General features: G+C 41.1%; 1 protein-coding gene across 1 annotated transcript in view; it reads left to right on the top strand.

Annotated features, from left to right (window-relative positions):
* The window catches only part of ttn.2 (titin, tandem duplicate 2), a 201,172-nt gene that overhangs the window by 63,232 nt on the left and 113,920 nt on the right, over window positions 1–24,020 (top strand). The window contains exons 65-97 of the mRNA XM_070976040.1: window positions 357–635; window positions 845–1,132; window positions 1,939–2,226; window positions 2,362–2,652; window positions 3,374–3,661; window positions 3,912–4,022; window positions 4,473–4,758; window positions 4,858–5,041; window positions 5,122–5,205; window positions 5,490–5,757; window positions 5,892–6,152; window positions 6,577–6,786; window positions 6,898–6,975; window positions 7,071–7,097; window positions 8,391–8,447; window positions 8,600–8,638; window positions 8,919–8,972; window positions 10,175–10,231; window positions 11,397–11,468; window positions 11,753–11,821; window positions 11,984–12,064; window positions 12,255–12,326; window positions 12,651–12,962; window positions 13,162–13,482; window positions 13,884–13,982; window positions 14,403–14,930; window positions 15,751–15,828; window positions 16,030–17,412; window positions 17,729–17,824; window positions 22,532–22,603; window positions 22,898–23,011; window positions 23,122–23,217; window positions 23,771–23,815. Coding sequence (XP_070832141.1) covers window positions 357–635; window positions 845–1,132; window positions 1,939–2,226; window positions 2,362–2,652; window positions 3,374–3,661; window positions 3,912–4,022; window positions 4,473–4,758; window positions 4,858–5,041; window positions 5,122–5,205; window positions 5,490–5,757; window positions 5,892–6,152; window positions 6,577–6,786; window positions 6,898–6,975; window positions 7,071–7,097; window positions 8,391–8,447; window positions 8,600–8,638; window positions 8,919–8,972; window positions 10,175–10,231; window positions 11,397–11,468; window positions 11,753–11,821; window positions 11,984–12,064; window positions 12,255–12,326; window positions 12,651–12,962; window positions 13,162–13,482; window positions 13,884–13,982; window positions 14,403–14,930; window positions 15,751–15,828; window positions 16,030–17,412; window positions 17,729–17,824; window positions 22,532–22,603; window positions 22,898–23,011; window positions 23,122–23,217; window positions 23,771–23,815 — 6,588 coding nt within the window. The remainder of the gene's footprint in view (window positions 1–356; window positions 636–844; window positions 1,133–1,938; window positions 2,227–2,361; window positions 2,653–3,373; window positions 3,662–3,911; window positions 4,023–4,472; window positions 4,759–4,857; window positions 5,042–5,121; window positions 5,206–5,489; window positions 5,758–5,891; window positions 6,153–6,576; window positions 6,787–6,897; window positions 6,976–7,070; window positions 7,098–8,390; window positions 8,448–8,599; window positions 8,639–8,918; window positions 8,973–10,174; window positions 10,232–11,396; window positions 11,469–11,752; window positions 11,822–11,983; window positions 12,065–12,254; window positions 12,327–12,650; window positions 12,963–13,161; window positions 13,483–13,883; window positions 13,983–14,402; window positions 14,931–15,750; window positions 15,829–16,029; window positions 17,413–17,728; window positions 17,825–22,531; window positions 22,604–22,897; window positions 23,012–23,121; window positions 23,218–23,770; window positions 23,816–24,020) is intronic.

Below are 24,020 nucleotides of genomic sequence, written 5' to 3' on the forward strand. Positions count from 1 at the left end.
TTACAAGCTGATGTGCTTAGACTTGATTTTAAAAAGACCAGAAGCAGCACAGGCAGTCAACCTGTGTTCTGTTAATTAAGACTGAGGGAAAGAATTCAGTCCAACAGTTTTGAATGCACTTAAGCAGAAGAAAGATCATAATTACCAGAGTGCATTTAAGAAATTAGGGGAATATTGTAATCCAGTACATTCAGAGACATTGAAAAGGCATAAAAACAAAAGAACAACAGGAAACTCAAACTTCTGATGTATAAACAGAAATGCAGACAGTTGTGCGCAGTACCTGCTTTGACCAGCAGATGTCAGGCGTCACAGATGTTTTCTTGTATTTGAACAGTTTGTCTTTGTGACCGCAGAGCCGGCGTACTTCGTTGAGTCCCTGGAGCCCATGGAGGTGACAGCAGGAGACGCTGTGTGTCTGAAGTGTCAGGTGGCGGGCACACCTGAGATCAAGGTGTCGTGGTTCAAGGCAGACGGCAAAGTCAGGTCCAGCCCCACCTGTAAGTTAGAGTACTCGAAGGGCATCGCCTGTCTGAAGCTCAGCAAGGCCACCAAGGCCGACATTGGAGAGTACACCTGCAAGGCAGAGAACCGGATAGGCTCCGCCTCCTCCACCTGCAAGCTGAATGTGCTAGGTGAGCGTCTGATTTTCCTTCCAGACCACCACACATACACCCATGTCCTCTGAGAGTTTTTTTTCTGTTTCCGAAATCTCTACTGATCTCTAATAATGTAGTTATTTACTAAGTTGTAGTTTAGTATCGTAGATTCCAGCGCTGGTTACTATGAATAACTTTTTTATCCAAAATCTGACCATTCGCCATCATGTCTTCACCTTCTCCAGAGGCCAAAACGCCGCCTTCCTTCCCCAAGAAAATCACCAGCCTGCAGCAGACCGAGGGTCAGCCGGTCAGGTTCGAGTGCCGCGTTGCCGGTTCGTCACCCATCGAGGTGTCGTGGCTGAAAGACGGCGAGCCTCTGAGCCAGGGAGATGAGTTCTCCATGTTGTATGACGACAACACGGCCATGCTACAGATCAGCTGTGGCGAGATGAGGCATTCTGGGGAGTACACCTGCGTGGCCACCAACAGCGTGGGCTCGGCCTCCTGCAGAGCCAAGCTCACTCTGCAAGGTCTGTACGATCTCCTGATTTAAGGACCAGGATTTAAATTCTTCAGGAAGTAAACAGTGTTATGTTTCAGGCTCTGTCTGTTTACAGCAGACCTCATGATTTTAATGTCAAACAGTTTAGTTTGAGACACTGAGACTGAATTTCTCAGCCTGTTCTGGCCTGTGACTTCAGATCTTTTGACCCCTGTGGAATTTGTTTTCTGTACAGCGTCGTCACAAAGAAAGCTGCCATCAAATTCACACATACGCATCTCAACAGAGAGCAGTAGAAAAGAGAGAAAGGCTTTGTCATCACTTCTTTGTAGATCTTTTTAGGCTGATTAATTAAAAATCACTGCCATCAAACCAAAGCTATTATCCAACAAAAGCAGCTAATTTAAGATGCTCTCACAGATGATGTTACACAGAAAGTCAGACAGACAGTGGACAGACGGACAGTGTTTATGCATCCAGTAACACTGACGAGAGAAAACAATCTTCCAGAGGTTAACGCTGCTTTGTGAAGGCATTATCTGCATCAGTTGTACAGATCTCCTGAAATCACCTGTGTTTGATTTGGGCTCATGTTGTGTCTCAACCCCGAGGCTGAGAAACTCACTCGGTGTGTAATGAAAGTACCGTGAGACTGTGTGATGTGTGTTTTGTTTAATCCAGAGGTGCTGAGAGATGGTAAATAAAGTAATGAGTCTGAGACATTAATGATCAGACAGTGTGAAGCTGTTGGATGCCCAAACCTTTCAAAGATTTCCATCTAAAGATTTGTTGTTGTTGTTTTATCTTCCTCACACTCCTTCACGGACTCTGCAGAACCAAGATACCCGCCGGTCTTTGACATGAAGTTGTCACCACAGGAGGTGACCGTGGGTGACAGCATTGAGCTTGAGTGTCACATGACCGGCTCTGCTCCCATAAAAGTCACATGGTCTAAAGACCATAAAGATATTCGCTCTGGGGGGAATTATAAGATCAGCTGTGTGGATAACACGCCCCACCTGACCATTCTGAAGGCAGATAAAGCCGACACTGGGAAATACTTCTGCCATGCCTCTAATGACATGGGGAAGGACTCTTGTTCCTCTGATATCACTGTCAAAGGTATTTTAACCCGGGCCACACTCATGTCATCTCGGCCCTCCCTTCTTTAACACTTAAGCGCCCTTTGAGGGCGTTTCTTTGTGTGAACAAAGCAGACTTCCTCTCCTCACCGTTACTTTTTTCTCCTGTTTTCAGAGCGTAAAAACCCTCCAGTGTTCACCAAAAAGCCCTCAGAGCAGATCGAAGACATGGAGGGCAAACTGGTGAAGATGGAGGGCCGAGTCTCGGGCTCACAGCCCATGTCTGTCAGCTGGTTCAAAGACGACTCGGAGATCCACAGCTCCGACAAGTACGATATCAGCTTTAAGAGTAATGTGGCCGTGCTGTGCATCAAGAACAGTCAGGTGATGGACAGCGGCAGGTACACCTGCCAGGCCTCCAACGAAGCTGGAAGAGCTTCCTGCAACATCACTGTGGGCATCTCAGGTGGGTTTGACTTGATTTCCTGCTTTCGTGTGTTTATATCACTGTAAACTGAGTATCTTTGGGGTTTAGACTGTTGGTCAGACAAAACAAGACAATTCAAAGACGTCATCTTGAACTCTGGGAAATGCTCTTTTTTTTTTTACTACTGTCATTTTATACACAACAATTAATTTCAGAGCTAAACTTCATTTTCTTCCACTTCTCATCAATATTTAATATATCTCATAATAACACATAAAATCTCATCATACTTGATAGTTTACTTGTAATTAGAAGTTGTTGATGTTGGAGTTATGATATGATATAATATGATCTGGATCTTACAGTTATCAGATCTTTTGTACAAGATGAAATTTTAATGTATGTGTTCTGGATCTAATAAGGAAGGATAAGGAAATGATAAGATCACAATCATTATATAATCACAAGATAATTATGAGATATGGATCCCATAATTCTCATGATGTAGCTCATGTTGTGAGATTGTTTTCTAATTCTTCTTATTCTATCAGAAGATACAAAGTAATAGTTACTGGAAAACTTTTTTTTCCCTTTAGATCAATTTGCAGAATTTGCTGTGGACAATTATAATGGACAGTTTAGCTGTGGTCTCCAAATCGCTGTCTTAGATGTTTGTGTGTGATAATTTTTGGACTGAGTTCAGTTCAGTAGCCTCAGCACTGACACCAGTCAAAGGAAACTGCCATTCTCTCTCCTGCAGAGGCCAGAAAGCCTCCGGTGTTCGACGTCCCTCTCAAACCGGTAACTGTGGACGAGGGCGAGAAGCTGAGCCTCAGGTGTCACGTCTGCGGGTCTCCTCCTCTGAAGATCCAGTGGATGAAGGACAGGAAGGACCTGACGTCGGCCGGCAGCACTAAGATCAGTTTCTCTGATGGGACGGCCTGTCTGGAGATCAGCCCGGCCTCTAAACACGACGCTGGCGATTACCTCTGCAAGGCCACTAATGACGCCGGCAGTGAGTTCTGCAAGGCCAAAGTCACCATCAAAGGTAAAACCTGTGAAAACCTACTGCACTAAGTACTCGTGAGCAAATCGATTAAGGTTAGAGCACCTGACCTGACTATTTTTAAAGAGGAACTTTTATTCTTACATTTTAATTAAAGCCCTTTCAAATGTCAGTTTCTCCCATTTTCAGGCTGCTGATGACTGCATGTTAGCTGAACAGTAAATCTTTCTTGGAAAAATGTTCTGTTGTTTGGGAATATAAATGAAAAGTGCTGTATGTTGTCGTGTTGCAGAGAAACAAGGAGCAGCTCCAGCTCCTGTCGAAGCTCCAGCAGCCACTCCAGCCAAAAAACTGGAAAATCTGTACTTCATCGAGGAGCCCAAAACTGCACACGTCACAGAGAGTGAGACGCACAACAAACAAACAGCACATAACGTGTACATAATACACAGAAACCGATGATTTCTGCATCCATAATATCCTCATATAGAGGCACAAATCATCTCACCGAGCTCTCCAGCGGGAAGGATGTATTTCGTATTCACGTTAGTATGTAAATTGGTTGTTAGGAAACATCTGTGGTGCTGCCCTGTCTAAATGTTATGTTTTCATTAGAATTTCAGTCAATATTTATTTTGACGTGGACCCTGTCCTATTATAAACACACCCTCAGGTTTTTAAAGAACATCTTGCAATACAAGTCAGTGAGCCTCAATTACTAACCTCAGATTTGAGCCTTCTGGCAACTGACTGGGAATCTAAATTTAACAACAAACATGTTTCATTTCAGCTGAAAATAAATGTGAAATTTATTATCTAGTTTTGTTCTGACTCCCAACCTGTTGTTCCACAGAGGGCACCGCCACCTTCATCGCCAAGGTGGGTGGCGACCCCATCCCCAGCGTGAAGTGGATGAAGGGGAAGTGGAGACAGCTCACACACGGCGGTCGGGTCTCCATTGAGCAGAAGGGCCAGGAGGCCAAACTGGAGATCAGAGAGGTGACCAAGTCGGACTCGGGTCAGTACAGGTGTGTAGCCTCCAACAAGCACGGAGAGATCGAGTGCAGCTCCGACATGCATGTGGACGAAAAGAGAGAGGCGGCACAGCTGGAGGGAGACCTCCGAGCCAAACTGAAGAAGTGAGTTTATGGACGTTGGATTTCTGTTGTCTTACAGGCAAAAATCTTATTGTTTCAAAATTTATGTTCATTTCTCACCTTTTAAACTCTTGTTCTCAGGACACCATCAAAGCAGAAGAGTCCACAGGAGGAGAAGGACATCGACATTGTTGAGCTGTTGAGGAACGTGGACCCTAAGGAGTACGAGAAATACGCCCGAATGTACGGCATCACCGACTACCGAGGCCTGCTGCAGGCCATCGAGCAGCTGAAGAAGGAGAAAGCTGAAGAAAGTGGAAGACCGGTAACTTTCTCCACTGTCAGCTTGTCGGATGTGTTTGTGTCTGGAGGTGTTGTGTTGAATAATGTGTTTGTTGTTGACAGGAACTGGAACGTGGAGACAGAGAGTCTGATGAGGACATGGCCCGACTGGTGGCTGACCTGCAGAAGAGGATGGAGCGAACAGAGGTCAGGACACGTTTACTGGTTGTTTTAGAAATCAAAGCACAAAATGGACCAATTAATCAGACAGACTGATTTTCAAAGGAAATGTTATCAACTGTTTCTATTGTTAACATGAGCCAAGGTTTCACATTGATATTGAACCAAACCACCAGAGATAATCAATTTGTTTTTGAAGACCCCAGCATAGGATTGAAAAAGTGTTCGAAGCTCTTTAACAAAGAAAAAATGCTGCTGTTTGTGTCTCTAACATGGACGTCAGAGAGTTAATTCTCTTGTTTTTCCTGCAGCCTGTCACCGTGGTGAAGGACATCTCTGATCAGTCCGTCTTCACCAACAATGAGGCAGTGTTCGAGTGTGAGATCAAGATCAACTACCCAGAGATCACCCTGTCCTGGTACAAAGGAACCCAGAAACTGGACACCAATGACAAGTACGACATCAGCATCAGCGGTGACCGCCACCTGCTCAAGATCAAGAAGTGCCAGTCGTCCGATCAGGGCAACTACCGGGTGGTCTGTGGGCCGCACATCTCTAGCGCCAAACTCACCGTCATGGGTGAGTACTGATACTGTGAACCTGCAGCTGTTTAACACCTGTCATTAATATGTTACCAATACAGCTGGATTACATCATTCATTAACCCTCTTAGTAGATGCTACATTTTCTTCTTCATGTGTCCTGTCTTTCAGAGATGGAGGTTGAGAAGCATCTGCAGGACACATCGGGTAAGGAAGGCCAGTCGTGTACTCTGTCTTGTCAGTTGTCCATCCCTAATGTAGAGGCTCATTGGTTTAAAAATGGCAAGCAATTAGAGATGAAGGGCAGGTACACGTCTGAGGTGAAACACAAGGTTCAGAAGCTTCTGATCAGAGACCTGAAGCCTGAAGACCAGGGCAGATACACCTGCAGCTACCAGCACCTGGAGTCCTCGGCCGACCTCTGGGTGGAAGGTTTGTACCTGGAAACAATCCTGCAACCTTCTAGACGTGGTGGATGTTCTGACGTTTACTAACCTCTTTCGACTACCCCATCAAACTCTGAGACTAATGTTGGAGATTTGGATTTTTACCCTCTTTTTTCTCTTTCTTCTGGGATTTGAATTCCTCTGTCTTAACATTCTTCACGCCTCTCATCTCCTGGATTATCTTGCAAAAGCGTCCGCCATCATCTCATTTGTTGTTTTACGCCCATCTCGACTCAAATCCATCCTCCCCCCAACAACCAGTCGTCATAACTATCCCATAAACATTCCTTTGAGCGTCATTTCTAACCATTTGGATGTTGTGTCAGTTAAACCTACTATTAAAGTATTGTCATACATTCCCAGTTGTGATGCCAAACACGTTTACCCATTCACGTCTTTATCTGTTTTAGCTGAACAAATTCATTTCACCAAACGCATCCACAACATCGAAGTCAACGAGCGCCAATCGGCCACCTTTGAGTGTGAGGTGTCCTTCGACAACGCTATTGTTTCATGGTACAAAGACACCTGGGAACTGAGAGAGAGCCCTAAGTACAACTTCACAAGTGAGGGCCGAAGACATTTCATGGTCATCCGAAATGTGACCATTGAAGACGAAGGTGTGTAGAGCGCCATCGAGCCCCAAAGGCCCCTCACAAAGCCCTGCAGATTTTTTTTCACATTGTTTTTATGAACTGAGTGTTAAACTCTTCATTAATAATCCCGTGTAGGCGTGTACTCAGTGATTGTGAGGTTGGAGCCCAGAGGAGAGGCTAAGAGCACAGCTGAGCTTTATTTGTCTGGCAAAGGTACAGTTCCTAGTCAGGCGGCACCTTTTATGCTTCTGCTCAGCTTTGGTCTCTTTTAGTGTTTAACAAGTTGTTCACTCTTCCCCTTTTCACAGAAATTGAATTAGCAATGGTGCCCATCGGTAAGTATTTTATTTTCTAGACCATTTAAAACCTTAATCAGCAACATTTTGGGGAATCCTCTTGTTCTTCCTCTTCACCAAAGTCCGATAAGATGGATGTCAGTTTCATCTCTGAAGACATGTTTAGCGTAGCTTAGCACAGAGACTGGAAGCTGGGGGAAACTGCTAGCCAGTGCACCTACAAGCCGCTAGCATGATCAGCATCATCTTAACAGCTGTTCTTTGGTTTGGAAGGTACAGACAGTGTGAGTATACAAAATTATGCTAGCATTTTGAAGTTGACTGATGTTAGGGCAGCTACAAACTGTTAGCACATCAAACATTATGCTAGCTGGCCGATGTTATACATATGAACAGTTAGCCGCACAGCACTGCCACGAAGCGCATCCAAGACACTGTTGGTCCCTTTTTGTGGTGTGTTTATTCTTTTTTTAACTTTGTTTATTTCTTGTGAGTATGTGAAGATGGGTTTTCTCCTAAACAATAATGTTTTGTTGTCTGGTTGAATGTTTTTGTTTTGCTATGTATGTGAACCTGTTTGTCATACATGACAAAACTAAAGCTGTACATTTAAAAATTTAGATTTAGCCTGCATTATACTATCTGTTTATGCTAACTGGCTCAAGTTAAAGAAGGTACTGTTACGATAGGCCAACCCACATTATGCTAGCTGTTTGTAGTTGGCTGACGTAACAGCTACAAACTATGATGCTAGCAATTTGCAGTTGCCTGATGTCATGTTAACTATAATCAGTTAGCCTACATTAAGCTAGCTATTTGTAGTTAACTGATGTTACAGTAGTTGCAAACTGTTATCCAGTGTTATGGTGGCTGCTTGTAACTACCTGGTGTAGGCTAAAGACATGTTTAGCCTAAATTAGCAGAGGCTAGAATGGAAGCACATTGAACTACTAGCAGGTGTTGCCACAAACTGCTAATATAATCAGTTAACTTGGGTATCATATAGACTAACTAGTTACATGTCATGGTAGCATCGTTACACAGCAACAGTTAGTCAGCATGATGTTAGCTGCTTGTAGTTGGCTGGCTTTAAGGTAGCAGATCCTAGCGACGTATTGCTTTCTATATTTTATATCTTCCACCAACTCTGACAAATGCAGGGAAGCAAGAGGATTTTTCAAAATGTCAAACTGTTCCTTTTCCTACAGAACAGTTAACAATAATCTTTAATACTACTGTACATGCAGGCCTGTTTGTTCTTCAGTAACTGTTGTATTATGATAGAGTCTTTAAAACAAAGTTTTGGTATGAACCATATTCCATATTCTGTAGATGTGCCAGACTCCTCAGTTCAAAGGCCTGAAGTGCCTTCATCAGTGGCAATTCAAGGTAAGACCAGAATCAGGAGAGCAGCTCAGTTCACTTTGAAGTCCTTTTTTTATCAGAAAGTCGATTTCTACCAACTCTTGGATTTAAAGAGCATTTTATGAATAGTAAGATTTAAGATAATAACGAAGCTACACGTTTTTTGTCTCTTCAAGAATCTGCTGAATTCTACCATTATGAAGAAGAACATAGAGGTATTTACTTGTGTTACTTCATCCTTTTACATCCTCCAACCCATCAAGATTTTAACAAAAATAAATTAACTTCAGTTTAACATTAAAGTGATTATATTTGTCATAGATCTAAACCCCCGATTCAATTTTACACTAACAGTGTAAAAACACTAATGATTCACTTGTAATCCCTCAGCTCACTGACTGTTAAACTAATCCGTGTTTCTCACTATAAATTGAAAACTCTTCTGTCTTTGTTGTTAATAACGGAAACAAAAAATAAACGTTTTGTTTTCTCAAGAATCAGCTGAATATTCATATCACTATGAAGAAGAGGTGGAGGTGGAGCAGAGAGGTACAACATGTTGTATTTCTTTCTTTTGTCATGCTAACTTGATCCTTTCCATCACCATAAAACCATCTGAGCAGATCTGGGAAAACAGATCAAATAATTCTTACAAAAATTAAACATAACGAGGATTTTAATCAGAAACGAGCAGACTGATGTAATTTAAAAGTGTAAAAATCCAGATTCAGAAGTATTTATTTGCTTTTCTTTTACTTTGTACATCACAAAAAAGGAGTAAACAAACACTGTGATGAAGATGATTTATTTTCAGGAAATTTGCTTTTAAATCTCAATATTTGTCGACAGGGATTCAAATATCAGTAAATAAAAAAGCAGTATTACTAATAATATTGAAGTCATTACTTTTTTATATTGAGGTTAATTCAAGCACAGCTGACAGTGTGTCAGTGTCTCAGAATGGGAATTTACCCAAATCTGCCTCTTGCGTTCATCATAACATCTTTGTTGAGTCGTCTGACTGATCTCTGCTTTGTGAAGGATGTTTTCATTGCCTTTGAGAAAGCTTGTGCGCATTTACTCTGGAAGTCTTTTCCCCATTGATTTTACGTGTTCATGTTTGTTTGTGTGTGATGTTTGAGGCTGTGTTCTTCTTTTTTCACTTTTTAACCTTCATCCCATCTTCCAACTCTTCCATTACACACTCACTAACCAGCCGTGTGGACGTTTCAAAGTCTAAGTCTTCTGTCTTGTTGATCTGGATAGAGACCAAATTCTGATCTGTTTGGGTTTAGTTTCTCTTTGAATATTTTCTTCTTGGCTTTGCTAAAGCTCCTAAATGTGATCTATGATTGAGCAGTGGAATTTTTTCTTTTGTTAGCACTGTGACAAACAACCGGCCCATGGGCACAGACAGAGAATGATGCCACACACAGCATCCTTTGAGCTGTTTTGCATCTCTTTGTGGTCGTCTGATTCACTTTCCAACAGGAAAGGTGAACAGTGACTTCAAACAGAGAGCTTTTAGGTCTGTGTCCAGAAGGTTAGTTCAGTAATTCATCCAAGAAATCAGGAAGTATGTTTTAAAAAAATCCACTTTTAGCCAATTGTTTTAGTCATATTTAATTTACAGCACAAGACGGCGACTTTGTTAAACTGTGAAATGACGTCATGAGTTTTCACCACCGAGCACAAACTGTTTGCCTCACGTTTGTTGTCTTCTGTCACTTTTGTGGTCGTCACACCTTCAGTCGAGTATCAGAGCTGGACAGAAGAGACGGTAACACAACAGGTGTCTACAACCAAAGGTATCAGAGAACGCACAGGGAGGACATGGGTCATCTGTCTGTTAATACCTGTGTGTTTGAGCCGCTCTTAACATGGCTCTCTCTTAATGTTTGTCTTTACTTTTGAGATTCACGTCCTTCAGCTCTTGTTGTCTTGTTTGTTTTGTTCTCTCACCCTTTTTTCTATTCTTTGTCTTATAATCGCACATTATCTGTTTCTATTTAGCCCATAATAACCTCTCTTGTTTCCATAACTACATGCTGAGTCATTGGTCATTTTTTGCTTTTAAACTTTTAATTTCTTACCACAAATGCATATGAATGATTAGTCATGCTTACTTTCCTTTGCATTAGATTCTGCTTCTAATTGGTGCACTGGTTACCACGCACATATTAAGTTTGAGTTGGCACTTTAACAGTTTTCTTTTGTGAGTCAAACCGCACATGTAGACCACATTATTTAAGCTTTTTAATACAACCGTGTTTCCAAAAAAGTTGGACAATGTTTGAAATATAGAAAGAAACAGAATGTGATGATTTGCAAAACACTAAAGGCCCATATTTAATTGAAAATAGCACAAAGAAACTGAGAAACTTCATTGTATTTTATGTTCTACCAGGTGTTTTCATCTCACAGCTTTTCCAGTCTTTTGTTGCCACTGTCACAACTTTTTTGAAACATGTTGCTGCATAAGGAGGTAGAGCAGTCGTCCACCAATCAGGAGATCGGTGGTTTGATCCCTAGCCTCGGCAGTCCACATACTGAACCACAAATAACTGCCTTTGATGTGTGAATTCATATGTACGTCTACGTTTGATATGTTGCCTTTGTGCTATTTTTGATTAAAGATTGGTTTTCATTGTTTTGCAAATCATCACATTCTGTTTTCTATCAACGTTTTACACAGCATCCCAACTTTTTTTGAAATGGAGTTGTAGATATTTGTAACATTTTATACAGCACTGAGTTTTCACAATAATGCTCGAGATAATCACTCTTTTTGTGGAGACTTCATGAACTATTTAAATAGAAGTATTAGATTTCATCCAGCTGTTACGAGCAGTAAGTCATTGTTTAAAATTGAAAACTGGTTTGTTTTGCTGTGGTAACATGGGGCATCGTAAAGTTAATGTTTTCTGATGATAATGATGATTTTGGGTGTATCCCTGTGTGTTTTTCCACTAGCTGCCAAGGTTCCAATTGAGGAGGCAGTGGAGACCAAGAAAGTTGAAATGATAGAAGAAATCCCATCAAAAGGTATTGTAGACCTGAACATCTTCGTGCTGCAGCTCGGCGCCCTTTCCTGCAAAAAAATCCATCTTCTTTGTGTTTGTCCTCCGCTACTAAAATCTTTGATTGTCTTGTCTTTTTCTGTCACGTTTTGTCCTCTCTTACTATTGATTTTGCAACAGACGTACTAAATTATCGACGGCAGTTGCTTATTGTTTTTCTGTCTTATTATCTTCTGCTGCGCTTCATTGCTTCAGCTGCAAATACACAGCATCTCTCTTGTGACGCTAACACAATCGGTGTTTTTTAAGCTCCCAAAGCTGCGAAAAAGCCTGACGAGAAGCCAGCACCACCTGTGAAGGAGCCATCACCACCAAAAGGTACCAACATACCTCTGATGTTGGCATGTACCAGTTTTAATATTAAATTCATCCATGACTTTCCATGTTTTTCCACCTTTAAAATAATTCTGTGTATTTAATGTAATTCTGTCTGTCTGGTCTTTCACTGAAATATCACTTAATATGACTGAAATTTTGAAGTACCAGAGGCCAAAAAGCCAGTGGAGGAAAAGGTTCCTGTAGTTTCAGTCCCAGAGAAGAAAGAAGTTACTGCTCCCAAAGGTAGAGATGTCTGATTTCTAACATCTCTCCAATGAACATCTCCATCTTTGCTGATGACACTGTCCTTATGTTGACTATTCTTCTATGATGTGGTTTGACCATTGTACTTTATTAGACTTGGTCTTTTCCTTTCATCATCTTGTTTTCTTTGGTTTTCTGAGTTATCATGTGTTTCAATGTATCTTCAAAGAACCAGAGGAGGTGAAGAAGCCTGCTGCTGTTCCCTCACCACCTGCTGAGAAGCCTGGAGTGCCAAAGAAAGGTACTTAACTTTGTTCTTCCTACTGTTTGACATCTTGTCAAACAATGTCCTCAGTGGAAGCTTTCTTGTGCTCACCGCTACATAGCTTCTCACCTCTTAATGTCTGTCTCGTCTTGATTCTATTCTGACTTAGATGTTATCGTTTGTATTCTGTAAGTGGTGTTCTGTGGAATATCCATGTAATACTGTGGCTAGTTTCACTCTTCCTCAGTGTGTCTCCCTGTTGAGTTGTCTCACTCTTTCAAACGCCTCTTGATAACTCTTAGATGCCACTATTGACTTCATGCTAACCTTAGATAATGTTTCTGTGTTACCTACCTGAAGATGAGCACAAGCCTCAGGTACCAGCTGAGCCCAAAAAAGTGGCACCAGCAGCTAAGCCTGAGCCTGAGCCTGAACCCAAGCCCAAACTTAAAGCAGAACCTGAACCAAAGCCTAAGCCCACACCGGCTCCCAAAGCAGAACCTGAACCAAAGCCTAAGCCCACTCCGGCTCCCAAAGCAGAACCTGAACCAAAGCCTAAGCCCACACCAGCTCCCAAAGCAGAGCCTGAAGCCAAACCTGCAGAGAAGGTTCTGCTGGAGCCTGAAGCTAAGCCAGCACCAGTAAAGAAGCCGGCGACACCTCCATCCAAAGGTATTTACTTCTTTGTATGGTTGTGTGTGTTGATTTTAAAGACTTTAGGACCAATAAGTCTAACTGTGTGTGTTTCTTTGTCTTGAGCATTAAAATGTCTTAACCATGCTTAGCTTCAAGCGTGGAAGCGAATCTTTAACTTTCTGCGTGTCCTGAAAGTATTTGATGATATCTAAACCAATCTAAATGTTACTTTAAGTTCCTGAAGAGGCTGCAGAACCAGAACCAGCAAAGATCAAGCCTGAACCGGCAGTAATAAAGCCAGAACCTGAAGACCGAAAACCAAAACCAGAGCCAGAAAAACCAAAGCCAGAAGTCCGTAAACCTGAGCCTCCTGTAACAATGCCAGAACCAGCCGTCACCAAGCCAAAACCTCCAGTTCCAAAACCAGAAACTGCAGCGATCCCCAAACCTGAACCAGAGGTGAAAAAAGTTGAAGCTGAATTGAAAGTGCCAAAACCAGAAACTCCAAAAACCAAACCAGAACCAATACCTGCACCAAAGGAACCACTAAAGAAAGGTATACAACGTCTCTAATTGAGATGTAGCTCTGGAGTTGTTCTTAATCTTCTTAACTCCACCATCCAACTTTAACTCTTAAGAGTGATTTCCATGAGTGCTTATTGATCCTTTTTGTGTTTAGTTTAGATGCTCATCTAAGTAAACTCCTAAATCTGACCCAAACCCCTCACACTAAAACCTAAACTCTTACACTCATCTTAAACCCTCTTCAGCTTCTGTGGTGTGTTTCTTTAACATCTAACTTTTGGCTCACCAGTTATGACGGAGCTGCACGTCGTCTCTTTTACTTGAGTTTTTCTTGTCTTACACTCGATAGAGTGTTGCCTTTTGTCAATCTCCAACCACACTTCAGCAGTACATTGAAAGGCTTCTAATGAATGTAAATGGTATTCTTTAAAGTTGCTGTAGAGGAAAAAATACCCGAGCCTCCAAAAGCAGCCAAGAAACCAGAACCTGCTGTTGTTCCTCCCAAAGAAGAGCCAACGAAGAAAGAGAAAGGTACTTTTATGTTTCTGATGGATCTTTCGTCAGTAACAAGCCCAGACTTTGTCTTGTTTTGTTTGTTGTTCTTTCATTCTGTTTAAGTATGTTACTCAACTGACCATGACACCTTTAAATCATATTGTTATATATTAGTACCAGTGCCTCTGGTGACGTTTCTCGGCAACTACCAGCCAGATCTCCATGAAAGTCGTTGCAGAAATTTGAGATCCCCGAGGATTATTACTTTTTTACTCCATGATCTTTTCTCTTGCGCCACCTCAAGAAAACTAGAAGTGTTTCTTGCCATTCCAAAAAAGATAATTTGAGTAAATCTTTTCCTGGTGTGTTTAATGTAATCTTATGTGTGCGCCAGCACATTTTTCAGTTCTTTATAGTCATGTCTTGTGAATGTTTTTGTGTCAAAACCTCTTAAAGCTTTGAAGCCCAAACCTAAACTCTTACCTGAAGAGGTGCCTGAAAAAGTACCCCAGAAGTTGTTTGATGAGGTAGCTGTGTTGGAGACTGACCGTGAGAGGCTGCTTGATAAAATACCTGAAGCAGTGCCTGAGAGACAGCCTGCAGGGAAGGAGAAGACCCCTGAGAGGATCCCAGAGAAGCCACTGACACCTGAGAGAAAAGTGGAGGAAGTTCCAAAGATGGTGCCAGAAAAAGTGCCAGAGAAGGTTCCAGAAAAATCACCTGAGGAAAAAGTGCCAGAGAAGACTCCTCCTGGGAGGAAGCCTGTAAAAGTTCCCCAGAAGGTGGCTGAAGAAGAGAGAACTACTGAGAAGAAACCAAAGCCTCCTGTCACTGTTGAGGAAATAAAACCCGAAAGGGTGTCTAAGAAACCAACAGAGAGGATCTCTGTAGATGAAACAGCTCCTACAAAGACCCGTGATCAAACACCTGAGAAGGTACCTGAAGCTAAACCTAAACGAGAGGTAGAAGAAACTCGTCCTAAAGGTACAGCTGAGGCAGACCTCAGTATCTTTCTTATGTCTTTTCATGTATGTGAGCCATTGGTGACAGTCCAGTACAGCACTGCAGTTACAGCACTGTACGCCCTACGTACACTCAAAAAACTGAAATGTTGGTCTTACTTCAAAATGTTTTGTAATTTTGATGTAAATAACTAAATCACACATGTATCACATTCACTTCTGATGTGCGCATGCAGCAAAAGAACCAAAAGCTTGAACTGAAGCAAAAATCTCCACTGTCATCAGTTGTTAATTGAAATTTGTCTTCTCAACACAAAAATATTTTGTGCATGAAATAACTTAAGTTGAACAATCAGAAGATTTGTCCAGACTGACACATTGACACCCTCTAGTGGTCGTATCAAAGAGACCCCGTGGAGCACAGCAGTGCACACAAGGGTCATCTAATTTTTTCCAAAAACAAAAACTTATGCCATCCTAAAATTGTGGATTTCTAACAACATGATTGGTCTAATTTCACATTCAAACAAGCATCAGTTGACCAGTTGAACAATGAACATAAGCATTTCATGTTTTTGAGTTACGTGTGACGGCGACAGTAGTGTGGAATGAAATCACACTGGCTGAAAAAATGCAAATTGAATATAAACTGAACTGATGCTGTTTCTTCAAAGGGTGTCATGTTATCTGATATCCCTCTCTGATGTCTTATTGCTTGCTGTATGTACTTATTTAATGTATGCTGGTTGTTTCTGTCTGTCTGTTAACTGTCAAAATCCTCCTCTTTAAAATGATCTACTCTCACACCCTCTTGGATTAAAAATGTATTAATTCTTTAAAAGAAATAGAACCTAAGAAGATTGAGAAGATTCTCCCCTCAGAGGTTGAACAAGAGAAAAAAGTCTCTCCTCCAGAAAAAGGTACCGACCATCTGAAAACATGATGGAGTACTTTAACCACATCTTTAACTCTTGATGCTAATACACAACAGGTGGATTATCACCTTAAGTATTAGCCACTGAATTAATCTGTGTTGTCTCTTTCTAACACTGATGCTTGTTTTTGTGTTTTGTCATCACCTCTTGGCGCCGCCACATGACGCCTCTTCTTCAATACCTCAGTAACAACGAGTCTTGTTAAGATCGAGCAAAAGAAAGGAGCTCAGAAGATACAGGAAGTTTATTATGTGACTGAGAGAGTGTCCCCCACAGAGGAAGTGTGGGAACACGAAGATGTGTTAGAAGAACACGCCAAAGTGTTGTACAAGGAGGTGGCTCCTCTGGGCGAGACGGTAGTGTTGTTATCAGAAGTAGATGTCTTAAGCACAACAGAAAAGACGAGCCAAAGAGACAAGAAATCTGAAACAAGAGGTGAGATATCTGTTACTGACGCTTTAAAGAGGAAAGAGACCACTAAACACAGAGTCATCTCGAAAACACAAGAAACCATTGTTGTAGTCCAGGAATCTGAATCTGACAAAGACAGGGAGGTCACACGGCTGGAAGATAAACCTACAAAAGAAAAACAGCAAGAGCTTTTTGTCAGGACAGTCGAGCCACCAGCAGATGAAATTGCAGATGAGAGGAGAGACAGTATATCAGTCACACATCTGCCAGACAAGAAGGACGTCTCTAAACAGGAAACCAGTGTTACAGTCAAGAAGGGCCAAGAGATAACCATTAAAACAGACAGCAAAGGGAGACAAGTGAGAGAAACTACCACAGTCAAAGAAACAGAGTTGGAAAAAGATGTCCCATTGGTGACAGATGCAGATCAGTCCAAATCTTTTCCAGTTATGGTCAGTGCAGAAGTAAGAAAAGAAACTGAAAAGCTGGAAATTGAAAGAAAGGCTCTAACAGAGGTCACTTATGAGGAATCAGTTGATCACAGCATTGAGATAATAACAGCAGCTCCAGAAGAAAAATACAGTAGAACTGAGGAAATTACAGTCAAGCAGAGAGAAGTCAGACTCCAGGATAGACCAACAAGTGTTATCCCTGCTCAAGAAAAAATGGTAGACAAGGAAACAAGTAGAATAGAGGAAACTCAATTTAAATCACCAGTTGTTATTGAATCCAAAAAAGATGAAAGCAGTGCTCCAGGAAATGTGTCAGTAAAGAAGTATGAAGTAGCTGAAGAGAAACCAGAGAAGAAGCTCAGAGCTGGTGCTGTACCTGATACAAAGAAGGAAAAAGTTGCTGAAAAGGCAAAAGCTGAAGTAGAGACGACCCCCAAAGTAAAACCAAAAGAGTCAGTAACAGATATCGAACCTAAGAAGCCAAAAGTGATTGAACGGGAGGCTGACGTTAAGTCAGCTGCTGCAAAAACTGATGCAGAATACAAGAAGGAAGAGGAATCCAAACACGTCCCTTCTCCGAGACGCGATGCTGAGAAGACGAAAGAAGGAACAAATATTTTCAAAGATGATACGGTTCAGACAAAACCTTCAGTACCTTTAAAACCAGAGGACAAGAAAAGGATTTCCCCTCAAACAACTTCCAGAGGTACAGAGAGAAATCTAACATCATTTCCACTGTTGTCTGTGTCACGTGACTCCATGCTTGGCTGAAATCTGTTCTTTTTTATAATCAAGATGTTTGCGTGACCACCAGGGGTCATCATTTCACCCTCAGTCTGTCTCTTTTCACCTCATTTGTAAATGTGCTCATTGTGTCCCCCATGGTCTTCATCTGATATTACTCTTCTGTTGCTTTGTCTTGGCAAATGGGTTCTTTTTTATCCCTTTGTGGTTATTTAAGTGTATCTTTCTTCCTCTTTTTTCTTCTCTTAATTAACAATATCTTGCGTAAAACAAAAAAGAAACAGAAGCCAAGGCCCAGATGATTCCCACAACCATTCCTGCTACGTTGTCTTCTGAAACACAAGTTGAGATTCAAAGAAAAAGCCCAGAGAAAGGTACAACGACATCATATTTTCCTAGCAGCCACTACTTTCTTAATATCTCTGTGTTTGGTTTAATTCCAAATATTTCTGTTTGTGTTTGTCGTTTTTTCCCCCTAATCTCTTGGCACCGCTACATGGTGCTTTCTCTTCACTCTTTTTAAAATCTTGCATCCTGAAGCAGCCACCACTGGTCTTTTAAAGGCTGTGAAAAGAGCAGAGGCTCAGAGGATCCCAAAAGCTTCCATATCAGAGGAAGCAGCCCCTGCAGAGAAAGTTGTGCGAAGAGATGAGGTTGAAGAAAATCCTGAAAAGGATGAAGAGGAAATTGTTGTCGAAAGTTTTAAATCTTTGCTGCAAGAAGGGATTTTCAGTAAGAGGGGCGAACCTGATGAAATGTCTGAAATATGTGGTGATATATCTGTTACTGATGGCTTAAAGACAGTGGCTCTTAAAAAAAGAGTGACACCAAAAAGTGAAGAAAAGCTCATCATGACAGGAAGTGAATTTAAGGGGGAAAATGCTGTGGCAGGTCAGGGTGAACCCATCAAAGAAAAATCTCAAGACAAGGAGTTTTCTGTCCCAAAATCTGATTCTCCAACAACAAACATAAAAATGAAACACATTAAAAGAGAGACTAAAGAATATAATGACTCTCCTCAAAGCAATGAAAGAAAAGCTGAGAGTCCAGACATTTCAGTCAAAACTGTTTCTGATCAAGAACAGGTGATAGAACCACAACAGGTGACTTTAGAAGCAGACGCTGAAAAGAAGGAAGGTATCATCACACAGGTGCTCAGAGATAGACCTGAGTTACCCAGTGTGACAGACAGTATGCCTTTAGACAAAAACAGTCTCCAGAAGAAATTAAAGCAAACTGACCAAGAAGAAAAACCTTTAACAGCTGAAAGTATTAAAACAACCTCTGAGACACAAGAAACTCATTCTTCAGAGCCTGCTAAACTCGTAGAAAAGGCATCGTCCAAACCTAGAATAGTTGAATCTAAGCAAGCAGAGGAAAAACTGTATGCTACACCAAAATCTGCCACTCAGACAACATCAGCAAAGAAACCAGCCAGACTCAACACAGAAACACAGTCCAGTCAATCAGCAGATTCAAAATCCAAAGAAAGCGAATTAGCTGAAACAGAGGAGAAACCATTGGGAAATATGTCACATAAAGCGGAAAATAAGAAAGAGGAAATTCAGTTGGCAGTGTCGAAAGGTATTCCTACAAAAGAAATACAAATGGACAAAGCTGATTCTTTGAAAAAGAAAACATTAGATAAGAAACCAGCGATACAGGAACTAACTCTGGGAAAAGATGTGACAGATGAAGAATTAGTGGAGGGTGACACTCCTGAAAAATTAATGAGAACTGCTGAACACATTAGGGAAGATTTAAGACTAACTGACAAATTACAAAAAGCAGAGAAGGTTTCTAAAAAGAAAAAACAACCGTCAAAGCAAAAAGAACAGACTGTCAAAATAACAGGAGAAATCGAATGTGATGACTTACAGGTGAGAGAAGACACAGAGCAAAAACAAGACATGAAACAGGAAGAACAGGGAGGGAAGGAAGGAAGGGCCTTCATTAAACCTGTGACGGAATTAATGTTAACGAGAGAAGAGCAAACTGAAAATCAGTATGAGGAAGATGAAGTACCAAAACAAGCAACACTGGAGCGTTATACCCCAGAACAACATACCACCAAAGCAGACCACACTGGTAATAAGGAAGAAGCCGTTAAAGTAGAAGACATTCCTCCTTCAAGACCAATTCAGTTAAAAGAAAGGGGACAGATGTTAAAAGAAACCAAAGTCCAGGAAGAGATGGTTACAACTGAAGATAAATGGCACAATGTTCCTCCAGCTGAAGAGAGAAAAATAGGACAGGACCAAACTGAAACAAAAGCACCGACTTCTGCTGTCGTTGAGAAAATTTGCATAAAATCCTTGACAGTACAAGATCCCTCCCAGAGAAAAGTGTCTGAAAAGGAAAAAGGCCCAGAGAGAGCCAAAACTGAAGAGATTGCAGTTAAAGAAGTTCAGTTCAAACTGGTCACAAGTGAGGATCAAAATTTTAAAACCGAAAAAGGAAACAAAGCAGTCTCATTAGAAACAACTCAAATAGAGACTCCACTGACAGAGAAGGAACAGAGGGTTGTGAAATCTGGGATTAGACAGAAACAAGGTCAGCCAAAAATAGTTGAAGCTGAGGACAAACTTCCTAAAGTTGTTAATACTGAAGAACAAGAACAGCCTGAAAGAAATTCATCAGTTGCAGATTTGACAGAAGCAACATCTGAAGAAACAGAGACAGAAAAAATACAGACGTTAGCCAAACCTGAAGAAACTGTTGAGTCGATACAGTCCAGCTCTCCCACAGTTAAAGGCAAATATTCAAAAGTTGCACTGATCCAAGGGACAAAACCAATACTCAGTCTAACCAAAACAAAGTCCCCAGTTTCAGAGGTACAGGAGATGAAACCTGATGATTTAATAATAGCAGAACTTGTTTCCAAAAAAACAGCAGCTGAAGAAATTGCACCAAGTAAAGAAAAGACTATTAAGTCCAAGGCAGTTTCTCCCAAGAAAGAGAAAACAGCAAAAGAAAGACAGCAGCTATTACATAAGACTGGTGAAGCTGAGGAAGAGCCTTCCACAGATAAACAGAAGAAACCAGAAAGAAAGGAAGAAGCTGGAAGAAAAGGTTTAGATACACCTGTGACTGACAAAACAGTTGAAATTGCCGTGACAGAGAGAAAATCCATACCTCCACAAGAAGTACAGAAATCAAGCAAACCTCAAGACATTATAGGTGAACAAGACCAGCAAAAACTGAGCACAGTTCAAGACAAAACTTTTAAAGTTACTCCTCCTAAAGAGACAAAATCAAAACAGGAAGAAATTGAAAGAAAGGTTTCAGTTACACCCATGATGGAGGAAACTTCACAAGAACTGGAAGTACCTCCAGAAAAACTTGAACTTGCAGCAGTTGATGAGGAAATTCAAGTGGCTGATGACATTTCTCTAAGGACAAAGGAGTCTTTTAAGAAAGTGAAAGACATTACAGTTGAACAGGTCAAATCAAACATAGACCTAGTTCAGGATAACACGGATCTTACCTCACTTGAAGAGAAATTACCTGAACGACAGGAACAAATGAAAACAATGGCCTCAGTTGTTTCCAAACCAGAAGTAGCCAAAACTAAAATGTCTCTTGAGGAAGTGCAGTCCAGGACAGTTGCAGTTAAAGATGAATTTGGTCATGTTGCTCCATCTGAAGTAACAGAAACAAAACAGGAATTTGCATCTGAAAAACATTTAACAGTTAAAGATGTATATGTTAAATCAGACACGCTCCAAAGATCTATTGTACCAGAAAAGATTGTAAAAGACATTTCCTCAAGGAAAGAGGACGTTTATGAAAGTCACCCTGTTTCAGTTCCAGAGTCCACCAAGGAAAGTTTGGACGTTTTAACCATAAAACAAGAGGTTATAGATAAAGATACTCAGCTAAAAGATGTCACAAGTCAGTTTAAAACTGACAAAATTACAACACCAAAAGAGTCATTAATCGAGCAGGATGCTTTGGAAAGACAACTGGAATTGGCTGAACTGAAGGAAATTATGTCAGGAAAAATGACAGACAAAATCAAAGAAGTTCATGACAAAGAAAAACCAGAGATGAAGGCCATTGTACAAGAACAAATCAAAGGAGAGCAGTTAGTTATACCCACAAAAAGACCTGAGGAAAGGTATGAATCCCAAGAGATAGTTGTTGAAGAATCGAAGAGTTCTGAAAAATACAAACCTGCAACGAAAGAGTCAAAAACTGCGATTGATTGGCATGAGCCCACTGCTAGACAACCCTCAGTGACAGATAGAACCAAGGCAACGATGGTTGGGGAAAGGACTTCTGCTGACGACAAAACAGACTTGCTAGAATACAGGGAAGGTGCCACCGCAAAATGGAAATCGAACATCGAGCAGTCCTGCCTGAAAGCAGGTGTCCAGAACATCCCTCCTCAGGAAGATGAAGCCATGAGCAGAAAGGAAGGAGAAGCTCAAGGCCTTGATTCCCTCAAAGAAATGAGGGTTTTGTCTTTGGAACCAGAAGGGAAACAACATGTCTCCTCTCAACAATCGTCAAGAGGTATAGAGGGAAAAATGTTATATGTCACAGAGCACGTTTTTGATCTGAGCACCAAACATCATTGTGCACCTCTTCGTTATCACCATCTTGAAGATTTATTAGATTTGTACCTCTTCATCATCATCATCATCATCATCATCATCATCATCACCACTTCAAGAGGACATCCACGTCATATCACCCATTTTGTTTGGGCACCAATGTCTTTGCTCTTGTGAAGAATCCTCATGCTGTCGACTGAGACAGCCTCTTGATTTCTTATCATCCGATATCTATAGTACCAGTTTTATGTTGTATGTTGGGTTCTTCTCATCCTTTCTTCTAATTCTATTCTATGTGTTGTGTCCATTGTGCTTCACTGTACTTGTGTGTATTGAGAGAAAATGTTTTGCACAGGTGAGGTAGGGTGAGATATTAACGTCTTTAAATTCAAGTCTTCCAACTTTGTATGTTTTTGTCGTGGATTTTCTTTGTCCTCTTTGTGTCATTTGTCTTTGCATGGTTCAGTGCTCATCCCATCAGTCTTAGTAAGGTTCTGATTGTCATATAATTTCATTTCCAAGTTCCTGTGAAGGAGAAAGAGCCACCACCACAGGTCAAAGAAGCACTGGTAAAGCCAGCTGCTCCTCAAGAAGGTACCCAACTTTTCTTTTAAATGTGTTATAGTGTTTATGTGTTTCTCTGTGAGGGTTTTCTACAGGCATTCGTAAGAGAATGTCACTCTTGAGCGGACATGAATCTTTGAAACTTTATTCTTACGAGAGTGAAGGACCATGGAAAGCAAAGAAATCAAACAAGGTGGTCATGAACATAGAATTACAGTATGAACTTTTGTTCTTTTTAGTGTCAAGTTCTCAGACCCAGAATGTTAAAGTGCAGTATTTGTGGAGAGCTTTCTGATGAATTTCCTGTATACTTTGCACTTGAAGAGAGCAAACCGCAGACTGCTGCGAAAGTCCCAGAAGCTGCCAAAAGACCCGAAGTCACTGACAAAACCAAAAAGTTGGAGAAGAAAATTACTCCCCAAGAAGAAACGAAGCCAGGTATCCAGACAGTAATTCTAAAGGAATTCATACTAACACCTTGTGCGTTTTTCAGAAAGACTGTGTTTTGGTAATACATTACTTCAATTCACTCTTTTGTATACTTGAAGTGGCCAAGCCGCAGCCTGTCATAAAGGCTGAAGAACCGACCAAGACAGTTGCAGAGGAAGAAAAACCAGTCGTTGAAAAGATAGCTTCTGAGACAGGTAGAGGTATTTGAAGCTCTAAGAGGGAAACATCCTCTTTATTGGAGTTTTTAAGTCCTTTCCATCTTCTTCACATTTAATCTCATGGCTGCAGATGTTGGCTATGTAATCACCTACTTGTGTGTTTCTACTGATGTGAACTGGACTGTCAGTCCTAACTACAGTAGGTCACTACAGTCTGCCGCTGTGGTGTTGCATTGTTGGTCTTTTCATGTTGTGTGTTGTGTTTTTGTCTTTAATTAATTGACTCTAACACAAGCATGCCACATTTGTCCTTGATGCAACTTCATTTCATCTCTTAATCTTTTCTCATGATACTTTTTCACACCATTCAACTAAATCATGTGATATTGAACTACTTCACTTTGCATCTCCGTCCCAACTTAGTCACGTCATCCACATTTTGTATTAGATTATGTATTATTTCTGGGTATGTTAATGACAAATTCTCACAATTTTGTAAGGTCTTCCCGTTTTTAAGTCAGTGAATTTGCTGTCTGTGACTAATTATATGGCCCTATTAACAACTTTGTGAACTATACTTCTGTATTAGATGAAACCAAGGGACCCGTCCAAGCACCAGGGGGAGTCAAGAAAGGTAGGAGCACCACTTACCACTCACTTTACCTCAGTACACACAATACACTGCAACTGACAGGACTTAATCAGCAGCTATAAAGGTACGCCTTTGTGCACAATAGTGCCCCCAATTCTGAAAATTTGGTTCATGGTTGTGTTTCAAAGTATCAGTTGGAGATTTGGGGACACATAATGCACAAAAAATGCAGAGAGTTGACACATTA

Source organism: Chaetodon trifascialis, chromosome 12 (assembly GCF_039877785.1).
Source record: "Chaetodon trifascialis isolate fChaTrf1 chromosome 12, fChaTrf1.hap1, whole genome shotgun sequence".
NCBI lineage: Eukaryota > Metazoa > Chordata > Actinopteri > Chaetodontiformes > Chaetodontidae > Chaetodon > Chaetodon trifascialis.